The following is a 16,623-nucleotide window of genomic DNA, read 5'->3' as shown; positions in this document are numbered from 1 at the left end:
ATGAAGGTAAATTTTTTTTTTAAAGCCTGATAAGGCAGTGTGAGATTTCCAATGCAACTTTTGTAACCATAGCTCGATACTATCTTTAAAGTGTATGTGTCATGCTTTACATCAGAACACTGATTGTTTGTCAATGGCATTCCTTCAAAGAAACTGTCATATTGAGATGTGTTGTGGTATGACCCGATTAGTAGACCCTAGACTTTTTTTATTGGTTATATACTCTACCAATGTTGACATGCTCACCTTCCTGAGTGAGATATCACCATGCAGGCTATTATTTCTCCGATAACACATTTTGAAGAACTCGGTCCCAAAAGGTCGTACATCAACTCCACTTTATATCATATCCAAGCTATCGATTTATTTATTTATTTATTACGTCTTATTTTATCGATATCATCAGGACATCATTACATAAAAATTAACTATTATGGACAATGGTAAATTTGCAGTTATGGTAGTTTTACCATGGCAACAATGCTCAGCAGCCAATAAAAAATTTAGATGTTCATCATAGTTATCATAATTATCAAGATATCATAACAGTGAGTCTATATTAGAATGCAATTTGCAACAGGATCCAGATTTGAACAAAAGTCTGTTTCAGCTGCAATAGAATTCATTTTTTACAGTAGCCATGAGAAAACATACGTTCTGACGTATCTTTTCTTGTACAAAATATGGTGTGAACATTTTTTTTTCTTTAAAGAATCCCATAGGGATGTAGTACCTTTTGGAATTGAGGTTGTCATTTATCTTGTCTGATGTTTCCCCTCTGAACTTTTTCCCATGGACACCATGAAAGTACATGTAGTTCTTGTTATCTGATATGCTGCTTGTGGTCAGATGTATGACCAAATTCTCTAGTGACATTATGTGCTCTTGCATGATACACATTACTAACCTGAACTAATTGATTAACAAATACTATTTCCTAATTTCAAAGATAATGAATCCCAATAATTGTGTTTATTTGAGAGACATATACATCTCCCCTATAGAATGTTGAATGCTGTTTAATAGTAATCAATGTGATTCTTTAATTTTGCATCCTATTGCTCAATGAACATTACCCCCTTCTCTCAGAAAACTTGTAGTTCTTTTGTTTTTGTCAGATATACATGTACATGTAGCAATTCAGTCGAGTAGAAAATAGACAACTTTTTCTTATTTTTACTGTATCATTAAAAAAATGGTTGTGGACTTGTGGACATATTTCATACATGTACATTGTGATGAAGATTAAATTTGAGTTTGTAGTACAGTTAAAAAATGGAAAAAAGAGGAAAAAAGGGAAAGAAAGGAAAAGAAAGAGTATTAAAGCAACTATATCATAGTGAGGAGAGCATATATACTTTCAATCTATTTCCAGTGTTGAGAACCTAGTAGTAAACAAGTCTATGTGATGTAACTTCTATCCCTGTAGCTGTGTGATGTAGGGTACATCAATATTTATTCAATTTCCCAGGTTATTGAAAATGGAAGCATCAGGCAATTTCTTCATCTGCTGGAAAAAAAGAAGAAGAAACAAATGAAATGAAGAAAACACTTTCCTCATGTTGGAAATTAGGATTTATTTGTATTTTTTGCTGTTTATCTTTTGCACAATGAAATTTCTCAGAAAGGCAGAAGAAATGTGTTTCTACTTGAGAGATTTTCCTCAGGATCGGTTATGAAGATGTCCTGTAGCTCTACCCAATACAGTACATTGAATAGACAATATAAAACAGTCAAATCATATTTCATTGATAGTTCAAATAATATCACCATGTAATTGAATTTTAATCAGTTTTTTTTTCTTATTTTTGAAATCAATCACTAGAACACCTTTAAATGTTGCATCTTGATGATGGAATATTCCATTTGAAATTAAATTTTAAGCATCTTGAGTTTAAAACAAGAAAACTTTCATTTGATTCGGTACAATTAAGTTTAACTATAAAGCTCACTAATAATGGATCATATCATTTATGATGGATATGTTCAAGGTTTCCACTGGAGATTTCAAATTCAAACTTTGATCGTGAAATTTCAGGTTTTTTAAAATTTGAAACCATTCATTTCTTTGAGTGAGTCAAGTAAATTTATGATTATAAAAATGTGAACAACTTTCAGATGAACTTATTTCTTCATACATGTAGGGGTGACAAATCCACCTGGGAGAATCATTATCATCATCTAATGGACCTTTTCACATCTACGAATTAACAAAATGATTATCTGAAACATGTGATATTGTTTGCCTTTGAAATGTGCATGATATCATGGACCTATGCATCATCTGATACATGTATATATGCCACTCCTGACTTTTAGAGAATTTCAGTGTATTTCTGGAATGGGGGCAAGAATGGTAACTTTTGACCTATGACCTAAGGAAATTGACCCCTGCTACTGTGGTCTACAATACCAGAGCAAGATCATGAACAATGTTTGCAGGCAAAGAGATATTTCCCTTGTGATAAACATTTTATGAAAACAACTGCTGTAGGTATGCAATTTTGTCTCTTATTGTTTCATTTTTTGTTTGTTTTTCTATAGTGTCAAGTTTAGAACAGACTTAAATTTACTAGGGATTTGCTTAAAATGGAATAGCAATTTCAACTTATCTGAACTTGATACAGTTTGACTGTGGGGGGGGGGGGTGGAACAAGATACTGGCAGTTCATTGCTTTTGAATAAACTAGGATACTAGTAATTAAAACACTACGTCAATACGAAATTCTACCCATATCACAGTCGCCAATTTAAATTCTACCCACATCAAAAACCTGCTATTTTTCTAGGAACAGACATGCATAGCAAAAACTAGTTCGCTGTGCAATGTGGAAATAAATAGGACTGAATTATGAAGGGATTTTTGTCCCTTGAGTGAGATAGCTAGATACTCTGTTTTAATAGCATGATCGTGCATGTTGATTGTGAAGGATTCCTCTCATTCGCTCTGATTTCTCAGAAAGATTCATCCTCCTTTGATGGATTATTACCGTGGTAATGCTAGTAATCATCAGAGTTGTGCTCGATGAAGAAGAGTAGTAAAGAGAATCGGCAAGTTCAAGTAGATTCTGTTTTCAAAACTAGGAAGAAAATTATATTTTTGGCAAAAATAATTGTGTAGAAATTTAGGAATTATGCATAAGAACGTTTACATTTTTGTTATGGACTTTTTAACATCATATTATTGTATGATGCATTTAAACACTAAATAGAAAGGTACATTTATATGCAGGCAATGTTTGAAAAGAAATATTCTGTTGAGCAACAAGGAAATATATGTCTAAATTTTTACCAAAATAGATTTTGCATGAAACTGAAATTATGAACGTCTTATGTTGAAACTCGAAAAAAACTCTCTACTGTAGTACTGTGTATTTTAGAGACAAATTGTATGACTAGATTAGAAGCCTTTATCACAATATTCAGGATTAGGTCAACCAAATGGCGTAGTTTATATCACGCTTTAGCTGGCTATGCATTACAAAACAGAAACAAACCTCCTTCCTTCTACGTAGATTCACAACTTCCCTAGATGTAATAATATGCCTGCAGAACACCATAAATATCAAACTGAATTAATGTTATTCTGTCACCGAATTTAATAAATTGTATTTCCTCAACTACTTTAAGTAGAGATTCATATACATGTATATGGGAAGCCATAAACCCAACTAACGAGAGGTCAGTTTTCAGTCAAAACTCTTCAATCAAAATCCATGGCTGTTTGATGAATTTGTTAGGAATTTTCAACAGGTCTTTTATTTTTATTCCTTCAACAAAAATCAATCAATATTTTGACCCAGACAAACTCGTCATTTGGCAAGTACATGTAAACAGGCAGTATGACACTATTATTGATTGCCAGAAATGATACCAAATTCTCTATCACAAAATGTAAAGAAAATATGAAAAACATTATTTTTCGATAATATCGATCAGCCACATTGCCCTTTTACTTGCCGAATGATGAACTGATACATATCTGTCTTTGATGAACATAAATGATATACATTAATTTGTTAAGTTTTGCTAATAAGTGTATGGTTGTGTAAATAATGATAATAATATAGGATTTGTATAGCACACGTATCCACCTTGCTAGGTGCTCAAAGTGCTCATATATTACCCCGGCTAAGCTAGTCTATCGATTCTGGTGCACACTGATTTTGAGGAATTACTTCCTGCCGTTACCAATTTACCTCTCCTGGGTTGAGTGCAGCACAATGTGGGTAAATTTCTTGCTGAAGGAAAACACATCTTGGCTGGGAATCGAACCCACGTCCTTCATGAAAGACGAGACTCTTATTCACTAGACCACGACGCCCCCACATATTGTTGGTTATGAGCAGGGAAAAAATTACACGGGGGGGGGGGGGGGGGGGGGGCTCGCCAGCTCGGGTTGATTTTGCCCTGAAATGCTCACGAGAGCTCTTGATAATAAAAAAGAGTCCTTGAAAATCCCTATTCTCTGCATTGTTGAAGGATATCTTAATATTGGTTGTGAAAATTAGCCCCTGGAAATTAAAAAAAAAAATCTTTTTTTTTAGAGACACCTGTTTGTTGTGATGCATATCCATAACCTCGACCAGCCCAAGACAGCTCATGCCCTATTCTGCTTATGAGTATGACTGGCACATTCGGTCAATTATTATATTGCTGCTTTCCATGTGCGCTGATTAATTGCCTATGGCAAGTAGGTGTTTCCCTTATGCCATAGGTGAAACTGACACGAGGCTAACAAAATATATTACAGGTGGCTCTGCCTAATTCTTATCTCTTGGACTAGGACAATTTGTAGTCCAAGTCTGACTTGGGCGAAATCAGAACTTAGAAGATGTGTTTTGCCTTTTCTGGTCTGAATCAACGCTTCAAGATATGCGGTTATTCGACTTAACATTGAAGGTCATTCTATGGAGAGTTTACAAAGGTTATTTTCTAATGACAGACCATAAATCCTCTCTCCTCCATCCTATAGCTCTGGGACACTTGTTGCTTCATGAATCCATCTAATTTTGAGGCCTCAAGTTTCCATTCTCTGAAATTCAAATTCTGTGTTCTTTAAAGTCTAAACATCACATTCCATATTTTTGAATTGACTAACGTATCTTCTGAAGCAATTATGAATAGTAAAAAAATGAAAACAAACATACCCAAGCAGATAAAGCTTGACAAACACTGCAAACAGTTTTGATGTCCATCTTTCTTACTTGTGCATGGATTTGTTTTATTGGAAGTTTGCTTTGATTTTCATGATATTCACTCTATTTTCTGTATTTCAAGTTATTATTGTGTTTCCATGAAATCCTGCAAATGCTGTTATTCTTCCTGAATTCTGTAAAATTCACTGTTTTCTGGAAAACTAGTGACTCAAACCCAGATTTCAGACGCACCAACACAGAATAAGACTGGAAATGTCAGAGTATACACTATGTTTTTGTCTTACTATTCAGGCGCAATAGCAATTATGCGATAGTCGTATGGGAGACACAGCTTGTCTATTCATATCCTGTAGTGAAATGATAGGAGCATACAAATATGAAGAAATGGTCCTATATAGCGTACAAAAAATCTCTCTTCTAAATATGAAGTTGTTTGGTAACCATGATTTAAAATTTGTTATGAATAATCCTATGATTTGGCTAAGGTTTCACCTCTTTGGCAACTTATCAACTGTCTAATCCTTTGATGAGTGTATACATGTACATGTAGGTTATTCATCTCCTTAATTGAGCATACTACATGTAGACCTATACGTTTTTTTGAATTAGCATGTTTGTGTTGTTAGATTGTACAGGTGCATATCTTGCATAAGCAAGCTATAGTGACTCGACCCAATTAGATTAAGAGGGGGATTTAGGGGTTGTTGCATAGATAGGTGTACCTTGGCATGAATAATCAACCAGTTGATTTCAAGATAGAGAGTGAGGAGGAAAATCATTTCTTTGTTGCAAAAGCCAAATTGCAAAAGTTTACATTTCAAACAGTAATTAACAATAACATTATAAAAAAGCTTATATTACAAACATATTCAAATACAGGTGTACATCTAACAAAGTAGGCATATTCCATGTAAATTTGAATAGAAAAATATATAAATACATATACCTAATGAGTAACTATGGTCATCTTTATTTTTCTTGGTATTTGTATAAAGGAAGACAGCAATTTGAACCTGATATTAGATTTATAGATTATAATATGATATTGATTTCATTGTATTTTGAAATAGAATATGAATACGATATGGCCTCTCACTGAATTACGTTTTTATATTTCTTGTTCATATGTATACTGATATTGTCACTTGGAAATAAGTTGCTTACCCACTTATTTCTGTGTTGTATTATTTTACAGTCATCCAAACCCAAGACTGGTATCTTCTGTTTCTTAATTGAGGAGGTGAGAGAGACGACAGCATTAGAACTTCCCGAAAGAGAAAACACGATAGTTCTGAAGGTGAGAATTCGTTTGTTTCTGACAAGTAAAATTTTGTTTCATTCCGTTAACTGACATTTAAAGATTAATCAAGAACAACCATTTGTGATTTTTAGGCTTTCAATTTCACATTTGAGATTCAATTGTTTTTCCTGCATCATTTTTCAAGGAAAGACTCTCACCTAATTCTCAGCTCTATACATATATATTTTGTAGAAACAATTTATTAAAAAGCTAAGTGTGCTTTTCATATGAATTTTCTATACATGTACAACGATACAAAAATACTTGACAATAATTATATTATATACACCTTTTCATTTCAATGAAATATACATGTATGTAAATTATTTAAAGCATATAATACACTTTACTGATTGAATAAATAATCATTTTGAATTAATTTTGATACAGTATGATTTAAAAAAAGAAGAAAATATTTTGAACCAATTAATGGCTTGTTATTGAATCTTTAAAACTATGTTCACATCAGGTGTAGATATTGCTAAAATCAAATTCCTTCATTCCATTTTGTAAATGTGCATATTTTATACTGTAGAATTAAAAATTATAGGCCTGCATTTTTCTTTTATGATGGAGAAAACAATGAAGATGGAGATGTTCATGGTGGTAGTGATGTGGATGATGTTGTTGCTATTGATGATGATGACAGTGATAATGCTCAAGACAGTGAAATATGGCACACACTTCGTCCGTGATTTTACAAACTGGCTCAAACCTCGGCTGGTCTCCAAAACATGATTTTGAGATAATCGCGTTCAATGAATGAATGTTTTTCAGACCCTCGTAACTTCACGCTTTGAAAGAAACAAGATCAATGTTCATACCAATTTGAAGCATACATTCTATTCTTTTATGATATGCACAATTTTGTCCGCAATTTTCTCAATATTTGAAAAAAAGTGTATGTATGCATTTTAGAAGCTGCAGAATTTTCTCCAAAACAGGGTTTGAGCCAGTTCATAAAATGATGCGTACCCTGCGCACTGATTTTCAGCATCACAAACCACGGTTTGAGCCAGTTCGTAAAATCATTCATGCCATACACATGATTTTTTAGAGGCACAAACTTTGTGCAAATCACATACACGTCACACGTACGCACAGCATCTAGGTTGGGTCTTTGATCTGAGCATGCCATTCCATTTATAGTACACAAAGTATGGTTTGAGCCAGTTCGTAAAATCAAAGGAGTGGGTTGAGCCGGTTCTCTTATTCTTTAAAAGGACAAGTCCACCCCAACAAAAAGTTGATTTGAATAAAAAGAAAAAAATCCACCAAGCATGACACTGAAAATTTCATCAAAATCGGATGTAAAATAAGAAAATTATGACATTTTAAATTTTCGCTTAATTTAACAAAACAGTTATATGCACATCCTGGCTGGTATGCCAATGAGGAGACTATGACGTCATCCACTCACTATTTCTTTTGTATTTTATTATATGAAATGTGAAATATTCCAATTTTCTCCTCATTGTCAAGTGATACGATTAATTCCTCCCTGAACAGGTGGAATTAGCAATGTTTGATACTCTATTGTTCAGTCAAGTTGGTTCTTGTTGTCAAATCTGTAAAAAATGAAATATTGTATAATTTAAACAATAAAAAAAAAAAGAAATAGTGAGTGATCAACATCACCAACTGACTCACCTAGTTGTGCATATCACTGTTTTGTGAAAAATAAGCGAAACTTTAAAATGTCATAACTTTCTTATTTTATATCCGATTTTTCTCGATTTATTCAAGTCAACATTTGACCTTTAAATGATACGAATTTTGATCTGAAATTTGGCCAATCAATAGAGTGAATCACGGGTGACCAGATAGTGCAAAAAAATAAATTTCGAAAATGTGACAGAAAATTAGGTTTGAGCCGGTTCGTAAAATCACTGACGACTTTTTCAGTTCAAGGTTCACCAATATTACCCTTTTAATAGTTGTTGTTGTTGATGATAATGGTAATCATGTTGATTATGATGACATTGATAATGCTCAATACAGTGAAATATGGCACACATTTCAAGGTTCCTCAATATTACCGGTTTTTTGTCTCACCTGCATAGCAGAGTGAGACTATAGGCGCCGCTTTTCCGACGGCGACGGCGGCGGCGGCGGCGGCGGCGGCGGCGTCAACACCAAATCTTAACCTGAGGTTAAGTTTTTTAAATGACAGCATAACTTAGAAAGTATATGGACCTAGTTCATGAAACTTGGCCATAAGGTTAATCAAGTATTACTGAACATCCTGCCTGAGTTTCATGTCACATGACCAAGGTCAAAGGTCATTTAGGGTCAATGAACTTAGACCATGTTGGGGGAATCAACATCAAAATCTTAACCTAAGGTTAAGTTTTTGAAATGTCATCATAACTTAGAAAATATATGGACCTAGTTCATGAAACTTATACATAAGGTTAATCAAGTATCACTGAACATCCTGCATGAGTTTCACATCACATGACCAAGGTCAAAGGTCATTTAGGGTCAATGAACTTTGGCCGAATTGGGGGTATCTGTTGAATTACCATCATAACTTTGAAAGTTAATGGATCTGATTCATGAAACTTGGACATAATAGTAATCAAGTATTACTGAACATCCTGTGCAAGTTTCAGGTCACATGATCAAGGTCAAAGGTCATTTAGGGTCAATGAACTTTGGCCAAATTGGGGTATTTGTTGAATTACAGCCATAAATTTGAAAGTGTGTTGGTCTAGTTCATAAAACTTGGACATAATAGTAATCAAGTATCACTGGACATCCTGTGCGAGTTTCAGGTCACATGATCAAGGTCAAAGGTCATGTAAGGTCAAAGAACTTTGGCCACGTTGGGGGTATTTGTTGAATTGCCATCATATCTCTATAAGTGTATTGGTCTAGTTCATAAAACGTGGAAATAAGAGTAACCAAGTATCACTGAACATCTTGTGCGAGTTATAGTAGTTTTCAAAATCAGCACTGCTGCTATATTGAATCGCGTGATGCAGGTGAGACGGCCAGAGGCATTCCACTTGTTTTAGGTTGTCATCAGCATTCAAGCAATATTCACCATCAACAATTCTACATGTGGGTTTAACCATTCCAAAATTATGAAATTTGTTCCTGCATGCTATTACCAATAATATTTAAAAAAAGGGAAAACAGTCAATTAATTGCTGAAGCCTAGGGCCATTTCCATGACACAGTGTTCAAGATGTTGGTCTCTCTGTCATCAGTCCAGTAATTGGACAATGGGATGTAGTATGATGACGATTCAAGGTATGAGAACAATGTGTCATACACTTGCATGGTAATGAAAGATAGATGGAAGTGGGTACAGGAGAAAGTGTAAGAAAAAGAGTTATGCCAACATAATTCTATCAGAGAAAACAATATATAAAGGAAGGGCTTTCATTATATAGTTAAAAAAAGGGAAATGGTAAAAAGAAATGGATAGACAAGAGAGAGATGGATTGATATTGTCCATGAATTAGTAACACAGGTAGTGTTTCCAATGCTATGTGAATAATGCAATAACCCACAACTTCTTGGAAATATAACTACCGCAGTTATTAATGCAGAGCCGCACAGTGATTCAAGCAAGCACTTTCCACTGCTATCCAATGCTAATTAATATCATGACGTCTGGAGGCTCCTCAGACCATGCAAATCACAATATGAAACCGTATGGAATGCCTCCTCCCAAAAAAATAAAATAAAAAGAAGTGACAAATAAAAACAATACCAAGGTAGTGTAATGTTCTAGCAATTTTAGTTATCAACAGTATTTTAATAATTGAAGACTGTCTAAAGCTCTGGTAGAGCTAAAGACCCCAGTTTTTCATTTTCTGAAATGTTAGCTTTGTGTTCTAAGCACCACATCTGTTTAAAAGATAAGTTTTGTTGCATATAAAGCTTGACAAACAGAATATATGCCGAACACTGTGAAGAGGTTTTAAAGGCAGAATTTTCACTGATGCTTGGTTTTCTTGTATTGGATTTTGCTAAGTTCATTTTTTTTTAATTTTGCTGGACATTTTTTCATAAATTGGGTTTATAATGGTATACAATATTTAAAACGTGAAATTCAAGGTTCATATGACACTTATGTCTGAGCTTATGACTGGGAGTATAAAGCATTTTATCTACATTACTTCTTTATCATACATCAAATGAATGAATACGCAGTTGGAATTGCTATTATGCATCATCTTTCTTGTATTCGTATCCAGACGAGAAAGAAAACTCAGGAATCGATGAGGGTAAACATTGAATCTTTGTCGTCTGAACATGCCTAAAATTGATATCCCATGAGGAGAATTTGACTCTGACTGTCCATTCATTTGCAGTGATTATTTTTTTCAGGAGCCAGTGAACTAGTGGATAGTTCAACAGCCATGACAGAGATGAAAGACACCGATGTTCTATACCCTGCCACACAAGCTTACTAACTGATTTTAAGTCTCATTTTAATGATGGGTTATATTAATCAGTATGGGGTATCAATTTTATTAATCCGCTATGCAACCAATTACTAAGCTTTGTGATATGGGTCCTTGATGGTGCAATTTTTGATTACCAACATGCCAATATTGTGTACTGGCGAACATGTAGATGGGAACTTGTGAAATTCTACTATTGTAAAAATGTATTAATAATATACCTGTAGTATGGGCTTTTCAGTCTTTCAGGTTTCTCATCTCTTCCTGATTTTTATCAACTGAAGAAATAGCATAAAAATTACCATATTTTGTTTGAAGTTACAGGGTTGTGTACATTTCAATAAAACAAAATAATTTTTCCATTTTGCAATCACTGTAAACTGTGCACCATCATGATTAAAGATAACAATGTGAATGATTAGATTATTTGATTTAAAAAAAAGAAGGGGAAAAAAAGGCTCACAATTCATTAAAGAATAGGCGAATAAGCCTCCAGTGTTTGAAGTGCAATGCATGGCCAAACACTGTATCCAATAATAGCCTTGCATCACGTTGACAGTTTGCAAACCCAGATTGGCTCTGAAGTAGGTGCACTCAACGTTGTGGAGTGAGTTGTAACAACAAAAACATCTCAGCAATGAGATTTGTTTTAGGCTGTGTTCATAAAAGTTTATGAATAGAACAGGAATCTACATTGTAATGTCATTTCTTTGGGAGTGTGCTCATGCTATTTTTGCCCCACAGTTATTCTATCCAAATGTTTTTTCTCATACAACATACTTAAGGCATTTTAACCTTAGGCCTATGAATGTTATTTGTGCACATATCTACCATCCCATTGATGGATATTGCAACTCCATTTTTGAAAAATTACCAATGCCTATGTGTAAAGGGTCTTATTTTGAGATAATTTTCAGTTATGATTGACATGTATGAGAAATTATGCAAATGTTGTAACCATGTTTTCAACTAAACGTTTTTCAAAGCCATGATACCTCATTGCAAATTGTGGCTTGAACACCTCATATAATCCTGGAAGAGTGTTGTAAGATGAAACGTTTCTTGTTAAACAGAATCGGAAGAATGTTTAGTTTTACTGATGAATTAGGGGCTAACCTTTGCTAACTCTTTTGAAGTAATGTTTTTCTATCTCTCTTGCTTCATCTGTCTCTCTGTCATTCTCTGTCACTCTGCCACTCTCTCTCTCCCTTTCTCTCTCTTTCTATTTGTATCTCTCTATTGTTTACTGTCTGCCTCTGGGTATAATCCTAGACTTGTCATTGGTAACAATGGCCCTGCATAGCAATTGCAGTATTAAGATACAGTCTTTCTATTCTGATTTCTGTCTCTTTCTGTCTGTATGGACCTCTTACTTTTTTTTTTTTCCTTGCATCCAGATTATTTACCGGTCTTCATTCTTTCAGTTTTATTTCTAACCCCTTCCTCCCTCAAATTCCTCTCTTCTTTGATCGTGTATCTTTGAAAATAGTACTTATTGTTCTTGTTTCTTGTAGTTTTTTGTCAATGCTTTTCATATCATTTAAGTGCCCTCAACTCCACTATAAGTGCTTTGAGACTACAAGAAAATTTGAATTTACTGAAATACTTTTAACAGCATTAAAAGAAACATGAAATGATTGCTTGATTTCAGTGTGTTGCTATCTACCTTAGATTGCAATACAGCATGTTACAAATGAGGTGACTTTGATATATCTTAGCTTTTTCCTACCCTATTTCCTCCCCCTTATTTTTTTTTCTCTCTCTCTTTCCTTCTGTATGATTTTAATCTCTATTCTCACGTCTTTGTCTTTATTCCTCTTCTGTCTATCTGCCTTTATTTCCATGTGACTCACTTAAAGTTATTTCCTACAGGCATAGAGCCTTGTTTCATGAAGTCTTACCATGTAATTGGTAGCTGCCATGAAAATCTAATTTTGATAACCATATATGTAATTGTAAATTCTTTATGAAACATGGACCCTCGATACTAATATCTTACACTTATCCAAGTATAGCATTATCAACTCTTTGAATTTGAAAATAGATCTGAAAGAGAATACTTTATAAAAAGATTTGTTCTTTTACAAAGAGTTTATCTGAATTCAAGATAAAAATACATTAATCATTCATCACAATTACTTTTATCCATTTATTTCTTGTTCTTTCTTGTTTTCTCCAGTCGGTCGGTAACTTAGAGTATGTTATCCAAGCTCAGAGTCAACAGGACATGCAATCATGGCATGCCAACATTAACAACTGCATGAGGACAAGTATCAATGCTAACCTGCTAAGTGGGAGAACCAATGGCTTGTCTAATGGCGATGCAGTTCCTACTACCACCAATGGTAATGTTGGCAACGTGGGCAACATTGCCAACATTGGCAATGCTGTAAACACTGGTGGTAGCCAAGGGAGTGTTGGGAGTAGTCTCGCAGGGGACAGGATTCCACCAAGGTAAGATTCTGAGGTTATAAAACATATACATTTAAGAGATGATCAAGAAAGGGATCTGGAGAAAGAGGATAGTGATAGATTTAGGAGAGATGGAGAGAGATAGGGGAATATGGAGGCAAGAAAGGAAGGGGGGTGCTACCTTCCATTTATTGAACATCATGTGCCTATGGTCCTTTTTATTTCTAAAAACGCCTGCTTTTTATCTCCAAATGCGAGGATTGTATCTTGGAGGTTCACCAAATCTGTCTCCAATCAAATTGTGCCCATGTCAGTCATGAGGGGAATGCCCAATCGGCCCTCTTGCTTCTAAAAAAAAATTGAAAAAAAATACCTCGAATCAAAAAGAGCACTTAGTTTATCATGATCTTACAGTGTATCTCCTTTGATCAAATGCTGATGCTGTTCTGTAATATGTCTCATAGATCCTCTATTCTGAGTAGACCGTAAGTGCCACAGGAATGCATGAAATGTGTTCAGCATCCATATGAATACACCCTGGAAAACATGTCTTAATTCTAATATCTTGAAAGCCATTGCCACCAGGCTTGCCCTTTTTCAGCCAAGTCTTCTTCTCCTCACCTGGGATTAGTTGGTTCACCCTTGGGAGATATTCAATATGAGCAAAGATGCCTGAACAGAATTTCTCTTTCACAAAACTGTTTTCTATTCTGGAGATATTGTTTGTATCACGTTCTGTTCCCACGAGGTGAAACTCGTCCCTATCTCTTGAAGTACAACATCGTCATGGCAACATGCTTCCTTTAGATTTTGCAGTAGTGGTGCAATGTACTTTAGTTTTTCATTTTCATGTGTCAAAAGAGGGGTATTGTAAACTTTGCAAAAGTACAGCTTTCAATTTCAGGGGAATAGGAAGAGAATGACATGTATGCCACACATTCATTTTCCTACAATTATACATGTATCAATGCATTTATCGCAAAACATACTTTTTTATTAATTGAAAAGTGAAATTATGATGGAAGAAAGTAGACAATCTGTATTTTTTCATTAAGGCATTGAGAATCAGTGCTCATTTACACACAAAATATGACTGAACACAACATTTTCATCATCAAAAGAAGTATGGTGTTTTTATATAATTCCATTTTTTACCATAAAAGTTATGACTGGAATGGAAACGTCATATTAAAAAAAAAAATTTGCACTGATAAAATTACTTGAACTATATTTGAGATACGACAAGAAATGTATCGAAGGAGACTATTGTAAGTATTTTTTCTACGATTCCTGCTAGATGCGCGATATTAAACATGGCAAAGTTATATGATGCTATTGGAGGGATCCGATCAATACAAGATCACCTTGAGATATAGTACTTCAAATATTAACAGGGCTTTAGTTTGTATCTGTGACAAGATTAAATTCTTCACAGCATGTTGTGACCAGTTCATCCGATGAAGTAAAGACTGAATAAATTGCTTCAGTAATTAATTGTTTTCAGGGTTATCTGGTTTCAATTTCCCTGTCGGCAATGTATGAAAATATTACACAATAAGCTGAAAGTGAAATTTGTTATGAAGTGCAAGTACCTACAAAACTATCCTCATATTCAACCATAGTCTTTGTTCAAGATATTCCATTCAAGACAGAAGAGCACTACTATCTGAATTTTTAAATGAAGCACTGTATATTTTAAGTGGTGCAGATTAGTGCTGTAGCCGAACCGCCGAACCAAACGGTAGTTCGCCGAACATGGCACTTCCGAACCGAACAGAACCGAACCGAACACTAAGACTTGGTTCGGAAGTTCGGCAAAAAAACAAACAAACGGCTTTCAGCTAATAAATTTATAAGTTTACACCCTTTCTAATCATTTTATTTGCGCATTCTCTATTTAATCTTCTTTGCAATTGTATGTTGGAAGTATGCGCTTATTTTGCGGTTACTAGATTTTGTTTTCATTTTCATGTTGACATTGTGGTTTTTACGGCCCTGATAAAGAAAGGAGATCCGATGAATGATGTTGCGCGAGCTTGCGCTATAATCATTTTACTGGCTTTCATCATCTCTCGCTCTGTGGCCGAATCGCCGAAGCATGGTAAAGAAAACCAAAACTGTACGAGTGTTCATTGGTTAAATCTAATTATCTAAATATTGTTGTTTTTAGGTGGCGAACAAGATTCTTGTTTGAAAATCTTCAAAGTATTTTGAATGAACGAGCTCAATAAACTGAAAGTGAAAGATGAAGTACCATTAATATTACGAATTACGATACGATGTGATACGATGTGATTAAGATCGTAACTCGTGTATTGTTGCGGCGGAGAATAAAGATCTGATTGAGGTGATTGACATTATTATTATCGGTGAAAGATGAAATAATGATCCATTCAACTCGGCTACGCCTCGTTGAATGGATCATTTCATCTTTCACCTCATGAAGTATTCTGTCCATTGCACTCTTAAACATTCATTATTTGTATAATAGCATATAGCAAGATCCCCTTCCCCTCGTTGAAAAGTTGAATGAAGATAAAGCCATGCGGAAACATTCATCTCTTGGGGGAAAATGACCCCCAATCTTTACTTTTTTTTCCTTTCTTATCAACTTCTCAAATTAACCATAAACAATTCGATGATCACTCTACTCCCCCTGTCCCATTACAGTCATAAAACTTTGCATCCCACTTGGTCTGTATGTTCATGGTCGCATGAAATCTGACCAATGAAATCATAGAAATCTCGGCAATTGCTCTTCAATCGGTGAGCTGAGTTTCGCGAGCAGACAAAGCACGTGGCTGTATGTGTACCGATGCGACAATCAGCGACATGCGATTGGTGGTTTAGTTCACCCATCGAGCCAATTAGCGAAAGGCGCATTACATAAGCACGCTTTCTTCGACACGCCCCTGGCCCTACTATGCCTACAGTTCAGTGCACTGGCGCTGGCCGCCTCGTATGTGATGCAATGGCCAATCACGTTTGGCCGGACTGTATATATAAATATTCATGAGCTCATAGTCCCGCTACATGCGCTGGCCTAGCTTGTACCACGGAGGTCCATGCTGGCGTAGTTAATTTGGCAAGTATCCAAAGTGTGGTCCAGGTATGGACGACTAGGAAGAGTCGCCATGGTAGAATCTCCCTCTAACGTCCCTGGTAGAACTGTGAGTTACCCAATAAATATGTCATCAGATAATCAAATTCGAGATAACAGTTGATTCGTTGAGCGCTATAACTTTCATAGATTCATGTCAACAAGATAGAGATAAAATGGTTTGATGTGACAGAGGACACGCGAGCACATGCAGTCAATCAAGTACAAATT

General features: G+C 35.0%; 1 protein-coding gene across 1 annotated transcript; it reads left to right on the top strand.

The window, feature by feature from the left end:
- LOC129275637 (uncharacterized) lies at positions 1-13,642 on the top strand. The gene is made up of 3 exons (XM_064106213.1): positions 1-6; positions 6,355-6,456; positions 13,060-13,642. The coding sequence occupies exons 1-3, from the start codon at positions 1-3 to the stop codon at positions 13,336-13,338; spliced, it is 387 nt and encodes a 128-aa protein (XP_063962283.1). The 3' UTR covers positions 13,339-13,642.
- The last annotated feature ends 2,981 nt before the right edge of the window (positions 13,643-16,623 follow it).

This window comes from Lytechinus pictus, chromosome 2 (assembly GCF_037042905.1).
Source record: "Lytechinus pictus isolate F3 Inbred chromosome 2, Lp3.0, whole genome shotgun sequence".
Lineage (NCBI taxonomy): Eukaryota > Metazoa > Echinodermata > Echinoidea > Temnopleuroida > Toxopneustidae > Lytechinus > Lytechinus pictus.
This window is presented reverse-complemented; position numbering and strand designations above follow the sequence as displayed.